This window comes from Lactuca virosa, chromosome 4 (genome assembly GCF_052849685.1).
Source record: "Lactuca virosa cultivar CGN04683 chromosome 4, Lactuca_virosa_CGN04683_v6, whole genome shotgun sequence".
NCBI classification, from domain to species: domain Eukaryota; kingdom Viridiplantae; phylum Streptophyta; class Magnoliopsida; order Asterales; family Asteraceae; genus Lactuca; species Lactuca virosa.
Window position 1 is genome coordinate 95,464,676 of NC_136429.1, and position 15,910 is coordinate 95,480,585.

General features: G+C 34.5%; 1 protein-coding gene across 2 annotated transcripts; it reads right to left on the minus strand.

The window, feature by feature from the left end:
* Positions 1 to 13,503: 13,503 nt before the first annotated feature.
* Positions 13,504 to 15,674, minus strand: LOC145106506 (putative WRKY transcription factor 65). 2 transcript variants are annotated; one of them, XM_079043467.1, is made up of 3 exons: positions 15,346 to 15,674; positions 15,078 to 15,224; positions 13,504 to 14,464 (listed from the first exon to the last, which is right to left on the minus strand). In XM_079043467.1, exons 1-3 carry the CDS (start codon positions 15,528 to 15,530, stop codon positions 13,858 to 13,860), a joined length of 939 nt encoding a protein of 312 aa, XP_078899593.1. In that variant the 5' UTR covers positions 15,531 to 15,674; the 3' UTR covers positions 13,504 to 13,857. The 2 variants fall into 2 exon arrangements, with proteins under 2 accessions (XP_078899593.1, XP_078899592.1); XM_079043466.1 differs by having other exon boundaries at positions 15,078 to 15,227; positions 15,346 to 15,672.
* Positions 15,675 to 15,910: the final 236 nt, after the last annotated feature.

Consider the following 15,910-nt stretch of genomic DNA (forward strand, 5'->3'; position numbering starts at 1 on the left):
TGATTTTGGATACATGTCAAAGATAGTGGGAGCATAAGTGTTATGCTAGTAAGATCAAAATTATTATGCTAGTGGGAGCATAATTATTATGGTAAGTGTTGCGAGTTAGCAATGCTATTTATAGGAAACAAAGTTCTAATTTGAAAAGTTGCAAAGGTTGAAAAGTTGTTTCGCTATAGTAAGGGAGAGGATATTTATACTTTATTTCGAATCTAAAAGTTTAGATTGAAGTATTAATCAAACTTAGTCATGGATATATATGAATACCATGTTGAAATATTTCAATATTGGAAATTCCATATATGGAAATATTATAGCAAAAGACTGGTCAAGTATCATGTCTTTATGTAAGACATTATGAATCGTGTCCCATATGCTTCGGATATAGGATCGATTGCATATGTTATAATATTCACGTGTTCTAATTTTCCAAATGCCTAGGGCATTAAGAGGGGAAAAGGACTAGAACCGGATATGACTAAAGTGGTTAAACAACTGTCAAGGACAATCTAAGGTTCGCTAAGGATTGGTTGCCTAAGGACAATTGGAAGTATAGTAATGGATGGACCATATTGACATTATTATGAATAGACAGAATTCTATTAATAATGCATTGTCATATGGCAAATATGGAAATGTTTTCATAATGGGAGTTGGGTATTAAGAATCTATGTGTAGGTTAGAAACCTTTATGCAAGAAGGATGTTCAAAGGAATGTACTTTGAATTTGACACTTCGCTTCCTTGGAATTGTTTTGTTATCAATCTCCAATGGAAAGTTTTTTTGTAATATTGTTGGTAAAGTCTCTGTGACTTTGGTACCACGACATTACAAAAGATACATTGCATGATAGATAAGAATCTAACACATTCTTATAGTGGCAAGAATTAGGTATTCTTACACTAAGTAATAAGGATTTGGAATTGTGAAATGAGCATCATTGAAATGTTTTCTATTGATCTATTTCACAAAGAAGGACCATAGGTAAACATAGTGTGCATGCTTGGAGCATGGGATAAATATTGTTTTAATTCAAGTATTAAGTTGATTAATCGAAACATTATACAACGAATAATGTGTAATCAATATGGTGATTAAATAAAAGGTGTTTTATTTATATTCAAAAGTTTTGAGACCATATTGAATTCGAATATTCTTGTGTTTCACTTTGCATGTTTTACTTCCCGAATAACTAGGTTATTCAAACATCCACAGTCAATCATACTTTGGAAGTAAGTAATGAGGTAAGACTGTCATGGATCCAACTGTAGATTGTCTAAGGTTTTAGACATAGCAAAGTTTGTTGCAGTGTTCATGAGTACTCCGGTAATAAGATTTGAGTAATGGATTAAACCCAGGCTCATCTGAATCACTTCATGGATTTCATCACGAGTGATTGTGAGACGATAATATCTTATATTCTTGAAACGGGGGCATATAGTTGCAGTTTACAAGTCGGTTTACATTGATGATATGTAAACGCACCAATAACTTGGTGTTATAAAACATATTGTTGTGTGTGATTTGATGAGTAAATAGAGCAAGCATATGAGTCGAAGTTTATCCGTTCCTTTTACCCTAAGAGGGATAAAAGCGATATATGTGGGCCCCTCGGTGATTTAGTGATGACAACCCTAAGCGCTTGGCCAAGCCTGGACTAATTTGATTTGTTCAATTAGTCGGTCGTCATAAATCGGAAATCGGGAAACAACTCATGAACAAAGAGAATGATTCTAATCCATGTCTCAGTTCATACAATATCTAGAATGGAGGAATATATGATCCCTTATCTAATGGACGCGTCAAAGTTCGACAACGGCTTTTAAGAGCTACGATTGCTAGTCGGGTTGTAGAGTCGTAGTTGCGGTTATAGTTATTACACTTATCCAAGTGGGAGACTGTTGGATTAGGTGTCTAAGCCCATAACTATAATTGGTATGTACTTCACCCTAGATTAGCATGGTCCATTTTGGGTTGCATTCACCAAAGCAATTTGATAGGATGGACAATTGAGGAAGAGGTTGTTTGTGATTTATTAATATATTATAAGTATAATATATTAGTTGAAAAAATAATATTATTTAATTAGTATTGATCAATAATTAATTTGGAATTAATTTAGTGATCAAAAGAGACTAATTAAATTAACGGGGACTGATTAAGTAAATCAGTGATACTTATAGTTTGGGCTAATGATCCATGTTGATTATGTGGACTAAATTTTGTGGAGTCCATGAAGATTTAGTCCAAAGGGCTTATCATATGGATTATTGGATTAAAGGCCAAGGAAGTGGATTAGGGTTTACAAGTTGAAACTCTTGGAATTCTATACTATAAGTGTGACCCCTAAAACCCTAAAATGGGCACTTGTGCATTCTAAAAAGATGCTAGCCGTTTTTGGTGGTTAATAGACTCTCAATCATTTGTCCTCCTCTTTCTCTTGGTGTTTTGTGAACCATTTGAGGCATCACAGTTGAGGTGTTAAGCTCTTGAAAGGCCAAATTCTACATGCTACAACTAACAGGTATTCTTCTAACTAGTTTTTTATGTTTCAAGTATCAAGTTGTATGCTAGTTATAGGTTTCATGCTTTGGATAATTTTTGTTGCATGTGTAACTAGAGAAAACTTAGATCCAAAGAATTAGGGTTGTATGTGCACCATAGGGATGTTAGAGTACATAAAACCCAACACCAGGGCGTAGTCAACTTCCTCCCACCAGTCACGAGCTCTGACTTTCAGCAGACAGGATGCAAATCTGACCTTTGTTCTCTAGGAGTCGAAGCTAGTACGGAAGGCATTCGTGATATCTGCTAACCAACGGCTGCTCGCAATAGGGTCCTTCTTCCCGAAGAAATCCGGAGACCCACATGCCCGAAACTCTCGGAAAGTCAAAGAGCGGGCTCCTACCATCGCCACAATCTCATAACGAAAAGTGCCCAAGTTTTCATCAAGAACCTCCATGATACCCTCCTTGATCATATCTAAGATCACATGAGTCTGCTTAAGAAAACTACATGTAATCTCTAACAAAATGAACTCTCGCATTTGACCATCCATGTGTCCGGCCCCAGAGCCAGAACCCGAACCAATGTCGGGACCAGAAGCATCATCAGCACCCGCACCACCACTAGAACCTCCTCGAGTAATCACCATGCTAAAAATAAACCATACAAACCATCAAAACACACTCAAGAAACCCCACAATCTACAAGCTCATTGGTTTCACCGTGACTTTCCTTGACTCGAGTTCGGATCCTCTGCTTCCAGTAGTATGGGCCCGATAATATCTTCCATATTTATCCATACTTTCCTCAAAGACCACCCCGAATCCTCCAAGTTACTTCTCTTTCGATCCAGATGATCTCTAGCAAAGCAAGGCTCACTGCACCAAATCGCCTCCTAGGTTCTCCTGGGACTACCATCACACCACTCTCTGCCATCAGATGCAGAAGGAACTCCCTCCAATACCATCTAACTAGCTTACAAATTCAATTACATATTAATGACACTAGATAATTCTGACTGATAGGTCTCACACTACAACGGATGGACTCAAACAAGAGCTATGCAATAGGATTAAACCTATCCTTCTAAAATTATCTAATCTCAGTAATGTGTAACTTAACGCATTCACTTACCAGTTAGCTGATATTAATGAGAACTCCCAAAAGCACAAAGCAAGCAGCATTCGAGCATTGAGTAATCGAATCAAAGCATAACCTAAACAGGCCATCCTATCAATCGACTGATCCAATACTAGCATGCAAGTCTACAAGCTCATACAATAGGCATATAAAGGTATCTCTCTTAGCATTCTATCATGCAATCCTGAGCAGATCCTTAGCCCTAATCTAGCATGTGATTCACAAATTCTTATTTCATAGCATATCACATAGAACATATATGGGTATTTTGGGAAAACTTATTTAAGCTTGGTCGATTGGATACACCACACCCATTTCTTTTATTAGAAAATCCTTTAATAAAACATTTTCTTTTCATAAAAATATCTACCAAACCCTTAGTTTGAGTTCAGACACACTCGAGAGTATGCCCGAATCCCTCAAACCAAGGCTTTGATACCGACTTTTAACGTCCCAAAATTTCATGGCCAAAATTTGATTTTTGTTTCAATAATACCATTAACCAAATATGTTTATAAAAATAATAAGGGAAATCATAGTATGTCAATAATCATCCAAAAGTACATCATAATCATAATAAGTGGAAAATCATGGTGTGTGTAATGCGATCATCCCAAACTCTTCCCCTTCGAACAGGAAGTACCTACAACATAAACTGAAAACCGTAAGCACAAAGCTTAGTGAGTTCCCTAAAATACCACATACCATACATAAATTTCATCTCAAGGTTGAACCAGGTCTGCTTCACCCCCGACTCTCACCCCCGAGCCTATTTCAAGTCACATGATAGCTCAAGGTTGTATCGGGTCTATTTCACCCGCGGGTCTATTTCACCCCTGAGTTTATTTAAACTCAAATGACAGCTCAAGGCTGTACCGGATCTATTTTACCCCCTGATCTATTTCATCCCACATAAATATAGAAAACAGGCATATAGGCATTCACAAGAGTCATAAACACAGCAAGCATATACTACCCAAGTATCATATATTATAGTGAGCAAACTCACCTCGATCCGTTGATAAACAAATAGATCATCGGGCTGCTGAATCGGAGAATCCCCGCACTAATCAATCAAATAATATCCTAATTAATAATTAGGTCATAAACCATAACCGGGAATCTAATTCATTAAGTCTGACTCCTTAGGGTAAAAAGGCCATTTTACCCTTTCCCTTAACTAACCCAAAACGGAGACCCAACCCAAAAGCAACTGAAGCCCAATATGACCCAAAACCCTCTAAGGCCACAGTAGGGAGTACACTGAGCGTACTCAACTCATACTCCCCATGTACTCACCCTTGACCAACTTATGGGGTTCGAACCCAGTACACGCAGCGTACATGGAAGTACGCCCGACATACTGATCTATTAGCCAATCCTTCTTTGGATGGCTTAATCCCTTCAAACCTTTTCGTCCAAAATTCTTATCTACTCTAAAACTAGGTCTTAATCCATAAAGTTGGAATCTTTAAGCTTATGCATGGATTAATAAGCCCCAAAACCCAACTTTAACACTTTAACCTCATGAAATGAACATCAACCTTTGCATGGTTGAGTTAAACCCATAAAGCTATCATTTTTATGCACAAGGGACCTTAGAAACACTAAGATCTAACATATTATGCTTTCGGAGTAGCTTATACTCACAAGAACAACTCATGGGGCCAAAATATGCCAAAAACTCCAAGATATCTAGATCTAAAAGATAAATCAGCAAGGTTGCAAGTTTATACCTTCTAAGACTTGCCAAGATGAAGAAGATTCTGGATCTTCAAGCTCCACTCCAATAAATGCTTGATCACCAAGCTCCTACTTTTTCACATAGTGTAACGATCAAGTTTCAGGTACTCTTTAGCATTGGAATTGATTTTAGAAAAATTTGCATTTTTTGGTACCTGGGTACGTTGGGCGTACCATGGGGTATGATGGGCGTACTCCCTTAAATGGGTCGCGGGTATTGAAGGCGTACCTTGGTGTAATCATGCGTACTCTGGGCGTACATAAGCAGACCACAAACCCTAATTTTTAGGATTTGGCCCTTATTTAAATGCCATTTTGGACCTTGCAGCTTCCCCACTCATCAGCCTCCTTACCTCTAAAGACTCCCACAAAACCTTAGCCTTTCCTTGTGTATTCTTGAGCCTTGAAAGTAAACTTTTGGTGGTTTTTATGCATTATGAAGAAGTAGGAACTTGGTGATCAAGAATTTATTGAAGTGGAGCTTGAAGATCCAGAATCTTCATCATCTTGGCAAGTCCTAGAAGGTATAAAGTTGTAACCTTGATGATTTATCTTTTAGATCTAGATAGCTTGGAGTTTTTGGCATATTTTGGTTCATTGAGTTGTTCTTGTGAGTATAAGCTACTATAGACCAGTACGCCGGGCGTACTTCCATGTACGTTGCGTATACTGGGTTCGAACCTCGTAAGTTGGTCATGGGTGAGTACGCAGGGCGTACGAGCTGGGTACGCTCAGCGTACTCCCCACTATGGGCTTAGACGGTTTTGGGCCATATTAGGCTTCGGTTTCTTTTGGGTTGGCTCTCACTTTTGGGCCATTTATGGGAAAGGGTAAAATGGCCTTTTACTCTAAGCATTCGGGTTTAATGAATTAGATTCTCGGTTATGTTTTATGAACTAATTATTATTTAGGATATTATTTGATTGATTAGTGCGGGGACTCTCCGGTTCAGAAGCCCGAGCATCTATTTTTTATCCGCTGATCGAGGTGAGTTTGATCACTATACTGTAGGCTACTAGGGTAGTATGTCCTTGTTGTCTTCGTGACTATTTTTCTATGCATGTTTTCTATATGTATGTGGGGTGAAATAGACTTGGTGCGGCCTTGAGCTGTCATTTGAGTTGAAATAGACTCGGGGTGAAATAGACTTGGGGGTGAAGTAGACCTGGTACAGCCTTGAGCTGTCATGTGAGTTGAAATAGACTCAGGGGCAAAATAGACACGGGGGTGAAACAGACCCGGTTCAGCCTTGAGATGACTTTTATGTATGGTATGTGGTATTTTTGGGAACTCACTAAGCTTTGTGCTTACGGTTTTCAATTTATGTTTCAGGTACTTTCGGTTCGAAGGGAAAGAGTTCGGGATGATCGCATTGCACACACCATGATTTTCCACTTATTATGATTTTGATGTACTTTTGGATGATTATTGACATACTCTGATTTCCCTTATGATTTTTATAAACATGTTCGGTTGATGGTACTACTAAAACAAAAATGAAATTTTTGGCCATAAATTTTTGGGACGTTAAAACAATGCATAAAAACCACCAAAAGTTTACTTCCATGGCTCATGAACACTCAAGGGAAGGCTAGGCTTTCGTGGGGATTCTTTAGAGGGAATGATGCTAATGAGGGAGGCAGCCTCAATGTCCATAATGGCATTTAAATAGGGCCAAATCCTAAAAGTTAGAATTTGTGGTCTGCATACGTACGCCCGGGGTACGCATGGGTAAGCCCAGCGTACGCCTTCAACACCTGCGACCCACTTAAGGAAGTACGCCCAGCGTACTCTGGGACCAAAAATGAAAATTTTATAAAATCAATTCCAATGTTAAAGAGTACCTGAAACTCAATCGTTACAAGTTGTCTATTTTATTCATTCCTTCGTACCCTTGCAAAGGAATCCCACATTTCCAGAATAATAGCCAAATTTGTATTGCTTAGGAAGTTTATTACTTGGCTTTTAGTTTTATGAATTCTATGGCATTGTTTCTTTTTATTAAGAACTTTTAGGATCTTTAGGGGTCTTATTATACTGCATGAAGTCTATAAAGCCTTGTGCTCCAAGGAAAAGAAAAAGCAAATTACTGGTCTCTAACCACGGGTCAATAGTTTTCAAGTAAAAATCTTAAGGTATTGTAAGAAAGATGGTCACGAGATTTTTTTAATATTATAAGTTGTAGAATAAAAAAATAGACGAATGCCTTAAATAAATTAAAGGTTATGTTCTCGACAATAATTCTGATGGAAAGGTTCTTACTGTTATTGTTTGATGTAACGATGATGATTGGTTTCTTGATTTAGCTTGAACTTACCACATGCATTCTCACATAGATTAGTTTACTACTTTTGAATCAAATTGAAATGTTGAATGTGTTTGTGGTTTTGATAGTTCCCAATTCAAAATTGAAGGTTCTTATTTAATGGCATTTTCGTTATTTGATATATCACCATATTTTTTCCTCTACATCATTCAAGAAAGATTAGTCCTTAGTGGCTATGTCAAAACTGGTATTTTTTATATTATGTTAATTAAAGACAAGTATATAATGAGATACAAATAGGACATGTTCAATGATTTTGGAATCTATCCACTAGCATCTTCCTCGTCTTTTTGATGAATGGACGATCATCCTATAATTTAAACGTTAATCGAATACTAGAATCCTTCATTCCTTCTTCTTTTTATCCAAAATATATTTTTACTTCTACGGTACGACCAACGACATCAATAAATGAACAACCAACATGCTTATTCTTTAGTACATTTTTAACTTCATCCTCCACTTGACGACTTCGTCTAATAGACCATATTTATCAAACACATGACACATATGAGGAGACTGATGGTTCTCTTTGACAATGTTAGCAAAAAAGATTAAAGGTTCCTATTTATATCGAACATTATTATGATAACAAAAAGTTTAAGGGCTCCTATATATTCGTATCGAGCATAAGTCTCATAACTTCTTAGCCAACTTTTTCCCATCCACCGCCTTAATAAAGTGAACAAAACCAAACCTTTGCCTTGTTAATTAAACCTCCTCATGACCATGTAAACATTCGCCACCACACCATACTGCCACCACACCATACTTCTGAAACATCTTGAAAAGATTCTTCTCTAGTCATTCCTCCGGGAAGTTTGCAAACACGAAAGATATTGGCAAGTTTCCCAGTGCGTCCGATCCGATGGTCATGAAGTGCTAGGACCTATATATCATTGGCTTGATATCCTCAACCCATGTTCATGATTCTCTTGTCTTTGCCATGTACTATCAGGTTTTCTGGGCATAACTTTTCTTAGGCTGCTTGTGGGTTACGTAGTGAAAAGTTTTTCACCGATTGAAAGTTGAATCAATTAGAAATTGGGGTGCTCACAACATTTACTTCTACATTTTCCTTGTGAACTTGTTGACAATTGTTCTACGTGCTCCCATCACTATTTTTTTAGATTAACCATTCGACTTATTGACTTATATATATATATATATATATATATATATATATATATATATATATATATATATATATATATATATATATACACACACATACACACACACACATATATATATATATATATATAGGGTCCGGTTCCTGTGAGGACTCATTTTAAAGTGAGGACTCATGAGGACACCTTACAAAAATTCAAAAAAATATAAAAAAAATACAAATCATAAAATCGAGCATAGATCTATGTCCAGAAGAAAAAAAAATTTGGAAAAATATTTTTTTTGCATCATTAAAATTGATCAATGATTCAATTTTAATTTTTTATTTTGCATCATTATGATCCATGATTCAATTTTAATGATCCAATTTTTTTTTTCTCTCGGACATAGATCTATGCTTGATTTTATGATTTGTATTTTTTTTAGATTTTTTTTCAATTTTTTTAAGATGTCTTTACGAGTCCTCACCCGATCCTGTTTCTATATATATATATATATATATATATATATATATATATATATATATATATATATATATATAGAGAGAGAGAGAGAGAAGTAGGTTCAAATGTTTCTCACATCTATTGTGTGCTAGAATGCACCAATAAGAATTTAGTAAAAATTAAATTATTATTTAATCAAATAAAGATAGATATTAAATGATTTCCATAGTTATATGTATATTAAATGATATTCATACTTATAATCCTTTTTCTTATGAAAACTAATTAAATTCGGCATTAATGTCAACAATAATATTCTTTCAGAATGAATTCGTATCTAGAAGAATGAAAGTGTATTCTAGCATAATAAGAGTGTATTCTACTAGAATACACTCTCGTTCTTCATATTCAATGCAACTTTATTGTATTTTAATTTTTAAGTGAGTGAATCTTGAAACAAAATACGAATTCATACATAAAAACCTAGATGCGAATTCATTCTGAAAGAATGTTATTGCTGACATTAATGACGAATTTAATTAGTTTCCATAACAAGATAATTATAATTATGAATATCATTTAATATACATACAATTATGGAAATCATTTAATATCTATATTCATTTAATTAAAAAATTATTTAATTTTACTAAATTCCTATTGGTGCATTCTAACACACAATAAATGTAAGAAACACATTAATCTAGCCCTATATATATATATATATATATATATATATATATATATATATATATATATATATATTTATCATGGTTGTAAAAATTGGTCTAGGAGGCCGATTAATCGGCGCCTAGACGCTTGGCGGCCTCTAACTGCCTACGAATAGGGGTTAGAGGGTTAAGCTAGGCGGAATTGGTCAATATCGGTCAAAACCTGCCCAACTCCGACCAAATCGGTCCAACTCGGATCTAATCGGTCCAAAAGACTTTAAAAGACCCACCAGCTTATGGAGCCGGCTTGCCTGTGTTTTTTTTTTGTAAGGAGGATTCCCTTTATATAGAGTATGTTTTCCCTGATAGAATGTTCCAGCTTCGATGTGGGATGCTCAAACTTTTACTCTTTCATATATGTTCTTTGCATCTTGTTCTTCCCCCAATTTTCTTGATGGCTCGTCTCCTCCCCTGCTCGACTACTCCTCCCCTGATGAAGTACCGAACCCAATCAACAATAAATAATTGCTTAATATGGAATCAATAATCGTCTTCTGCCACGAGTTCTCAAGTACCGACTCTGCCATTGTTTTTTGCCACGAGTTCTCAAGTATCGAACCCAATCAACAATCAATATTTGGGTAATCTGGAAAGGATTAGTGAGGAGGAGATTAGGTGGAATCGAGGTTATGTATGAAATAATTGATGAGTTATTTGCTTAATTTTTTCTTGTTGTTGTCGATTTCAATGGATGATGACTTAATTGTCGATTCGTTCTGATTATCGAATCATCTTAACTGAACGTTCTTTCTTCCCTTGACAAGTTTTGATTTATTATAGATACGTTCAATCTGATTTCATTTTTCATGTTTCTATTGTTGATCGAATTAACATTCAAACTCAATAAGATTTCAGCAAACCATATCTGATTTCAAGCTCGCCTTCTATTTTTTCTGAGGTGCTTGTATTCGATTATCAAACCTCTGCATAACTCGATTATCAAATCTCTTTATATTTAATTATCAAACTCAATTATCAAACTTGTGCAGTTGTACGATAAAATGGGACATTATAACTGATCCTGGGTAAAAATTTCTAGTCTCATCGGTTCAAATCGGACACTACTTTTCATGTCCGTCATGTGTTCGATAAAATGCTTAAATGAAGTTCTCAAGTGTTGCCCGCAATGATATTGGGAAATTTGACATCTTGTTATGCATTAGGAACAAATTTGACATCATGGGTTTTTGCAACTAAAGATGATACCATAGAATCAATTATCAAGAATGAAAGAGAAGTCACAGGAGATATGCAGCCTTCAACATCAACATCCAAATTGCTAGAAGAAATTGATAATGAAATTCAAATGAAGGTAATGATTTTGATGATGATGATGAAGGTGGAATCATGTTTGAAGTTGAGGATATGGAAAAATTGATGTCTGAGATTGGAAACATGCCTGATAGTTTGAGGTTGATGCCTTATTTTCAGAGAAGAGAAATGGCTGCAAATTTGGCCATGAAAATGGCTTCAATGTTTGGAGATAGTTATATTTATTAATTTTTTAATAATTTTGTTCAATTATAATGTTATATTTATTAATTTTTTAATAATTTTGTTCAATTATAATGTTATATTTAATTTTATATTCTTAGGATTAATGTTATATTTATTAATTTATTAATATTTTTAATAATTAATGGTCCCCGATTAATCCTCCGATTAATCCCCGCCTAGCCGATTAATCCTTTGACCCCAGTCCACCGATTAGCCTACGTCGAGCAATTTCTACAACCTTGATCTATATATATATATATATATATATATATATATATATATATATATATATATATATATATATATATATATATATATAGAGAGAGAGAGAGAGAGAGCTAGGTTCAGGTGTTTAAAGTATTTATTGTGTTATTGTATGCATAAATGTGGGTCAATCAAAATTTAAAATATAAATAAATAATTAAATAAATAAATAAGGGTAATTAGGTAATTTTATAAACAACTTCCCCAAATACTTTCCTATAATTATGCTAGTTGATTTTAACCTAATTTATCCCCTTTTAATTACCACCACGATCCAAAGTTTTGATTTTAACCTAAACCCCCCGTAGGAACTGGTCGATCCATCAGGAGGAGGATCGCCGACTCTGGGGCTCGATGAGGCCGAAGCATCGAAGTCGTGAAAAAGCAGCGATGTGGTCTCCTGGGTTCGACGTGCCGAAAGGAAGAACGGGATGGGGTAGGGCAGCAGCAATCATTGGGAGGAATTGGTGTTTGATTTTGATTTTTGACAGGAAAATATAGAGGGAAGAGGGGACATCGAATGGGTTATTCTACGGGATAAAGATGAACAATGACCACCAATCTTCCAAAAAGAATGGATTATTCTAGCAGAATAATAGTATATTCTGGTAGAATGATTTATATATTTGTATTTCTTTGTTATTAATAAGTGTAACATTCTCATAGAATAGTATATAATTTTTTTTCTTTTCTAAGAATGTAATGAAATTTTTTTTAACTTGTATCCAAAATTTTGTTATTCTTCAAGAAGTTCATTAAATCAAAATATATATTATATCAGAATGTGTATTCTTGTATGGTTCAATAATTTTTGTTATTTTTCTATATATTGATAAACATATTCCGTCAGAATTTCCGAATTAGGAGAATTATCATCCATACAATCAGATTTTTAAAATTAATAGAATCTATTTTCCCTTAAAATATGCAATTTTCCTTAAAATATGCAAATTTTCTTTATTAAATCTATATTAACTGACTAAAATACCCTTCTAGTTAAATTAGATGGTATTTTTCAATTATATTTAATTCAATAATATGTAATAACCACTTTCTTAAAATAAGTAAAATGATTGGCCCACAATCATTCATACAATAACACAATAATTAGTTAGAATAGAATAAACTAGGCCTATATATATATATATATATATATATATAGAGTCAAGATCAAATAAGAAGAAATTTTTTGGTAGGAAGGTAAGAAGTTTTTTTTCTACATATTTTTTTCGCAAACAAACAAAATGAATCATTAGATGATTCATTTGTAAGATGATTCACAAGAAAAAATTCTCAAAAAAACATCTCGATGATTCATTTATACAATGATTTTGTTGTTATTCACTAAAATTGTCATAAAAGTGAATTTTTTCTTAATTTACTTAAAAATGAATCATAAAGATGTTTTTTTGGGAATTTTTTCTTGTGAATCATCTTACAAATGAATCATCTAATGATTCATTTATTTTGTTCGTCAAAAAAATATGTAGAAAAAAAAATTTCTTACTTCCTACCAAAAAAATTTCTTAATATATATATATATATATATATATATATATATATATATATATATATATATATATATATATATATATATAAATTGTGAAAACCAAAGACTAAACTAACTTAAGCAACAAGAAAAAGAAATCCTCCATCACTTTATGAATTATAATCATAGGAAACTAATTAAAAGGAGCGTATCCTTAAACAAACGGGAACAAAATTGAATAAATAAATGGCATATGATGGTATATCCTTTCAGTTACAGTTAAAGACTAAAAGTGCCATGCAAAGTAGATTGACGTTGGAAACGGTGGCCAAACAATTCAATTCTGAGTAACACCCACATCAAGACAAACTCATCTCCAATGGGAACACTTTTTCTCTCCAAGCTTTTATTGGTTAATTATGACACTGAAACCAAGGAATATCTAAAAAATTAAAAGTGGAAAAGTTTCAAGATCGTAAATTTGTTTTTTTAGGTATCTTTAGGCGCACTGTACGCAACTCCTCGGAGTTTTACAAATACCAGCCCACAGTAAAGACAAATTCATCACTAAAATATCTGCCTGTGTCGTCACCCTTTTGTACCACACCATGGGGCCAAGTTGCACGGCCTCCTATGGTGGTGCTCCTCCTCGTTTATTATCTCCCTCCGCCGGAAAACCGTCGTGCATTCTGGCAACTCACCAAGATCGGCAAATAAAGACTCGTCTTCTTCTCTAATTGAGAATATCATAGCCATGTCAGCATCTCCCACTATGTCTCCAGCCATCAATGGACTTTCTAACATGGTTGAGGTCGTGGATTCCAAATCATAACACCACCCGAATTGATCGCTCGAAGTTACAAAAGGCCCACCCGTCACCACCTGATCAAGAGTACTGGTGAACTTTTCATCAGGCTCGGATATAGATTGCTTTGTAATGAGAGGAGGATCTTCTTCTTGATCATCGGAGTATGAGACTGTTTCTTCTGTGGTGGTGGTAGTGGTAGTGGAGGCTGCAGGTGGTGGTGATGCCGCGGAGTTGTGGTGGTGGTGGTGATTGTTGTTTCTTGAAGCCGGCCAAGGGTGGTTGTGCTCGCATGAATACGTCACCATAACCATAGTGGGGTCTGTTCGGCTCCTCTCTACTTGTTTTCTTGCGGGACATCCTTTCGAACTACTACATCTATAGTAGCCACTGCCAAAGAAAATAATAATTGAGGCTTATTATTAATTTCTTAATTTATCATCGTTTTGTCTTGTCATTAGCATCTTGTAAACATCACGTGAATTTTTATATTCAATTGTGATGTAACTTATCTATTGAAAAACACAATGAGAATAATATATTCAATTGTAAGATAACTTATTTTTTAAAACACAATAAAAAAATTGTTAACCAACGTTGTAATTTGGGAATTGAAATTATCTAAGAGATAATATTTCTTTTTAGCGTTAAGAAGAGACAATGTAATATTAAAAGAGTAAAATAGCTTAATTATTATTAAATAATGAAGAAAACATATAATTAAATTCTTATCAAAATACATTAATCTCAAACATATATTGCTATGATTTTAATTTTAATTTTTTTTTCTTTTGTAAAATGGTTTTCAATTACTTTTATATTGAAAAGATGCACATTATATGTGACTTAAGAACATAATAATTAATCTCTTCCGAAATTCCTATCATGACTCTAGTTTCATAATTAGCAGAAACATAGAAATCATCTTACCTTGATTCATTCGATTATTACAAACATAATACAAAATTATATTACATAAATTTTAGAGGGTTAACATATATACCGAGGGTAAGGTGAGCCTTTGATGGGTTTCTGGCCATATTTTCTCCAAGCCCAAGAATCAGAAGGCGGAGCATTTGTCTCACTCTTCAACCGAGATCCTTCGATGTCTCTTAGTGGCACTGATACTACTCGTTTTTGTATCGAACGTCTACTGTATAACAAATCCCAATATATAAACTCAGTTTTTTTTTTCTGAGTTTGTATTGGAATATATTTGATGGAAAATTCAATTGTGCTTTTGTGTGTGTTCCACACTAAAATCAACTAACCTCCTTTTAAGGGTACTTGAAGTGGAAGTGGTCTTCACGTCGTTAAACATGTCAGAAGTTGGTGACTCTCCACTGTTTTCCGGCGAGTTGTCATGCTCTTCTTGATCTTCCATGTTTGAGAAAACCTCTTTAAGTCTTGTATGACTTCTGGTGGATTCTTGATATTTACCTTTGTGTTTACGCATATATATACGTAGCTATAATGATGGCTCAAATGGATGAATGAGAGAGAGAGAGAAAGAGAAAGAGAGGAAGAAAAACTGATGAAGGAAAATGGGGGAAGGTGATGAAAGAATGGGGTGGTGTAAATTAATTATACGGGTCCCAAATGTCGACAGATGGGCAAATTGGATATTTTATAGAGGACGTGCAAGAAGATGTGAAAATAAATCCAAACTCTAAAGGAGGGAAGGGGGTTTGGGGATTATTTAATTTCAATATTATTAGAATAGTACAATAATATACTCCAATTTGAAAGGGACCTCTTAATGATCTTAATTCTTAATCTTAATTTATCTTCATTTTGATCTAACTCTATGACTTTGGCATTTATGGCATTATCTTT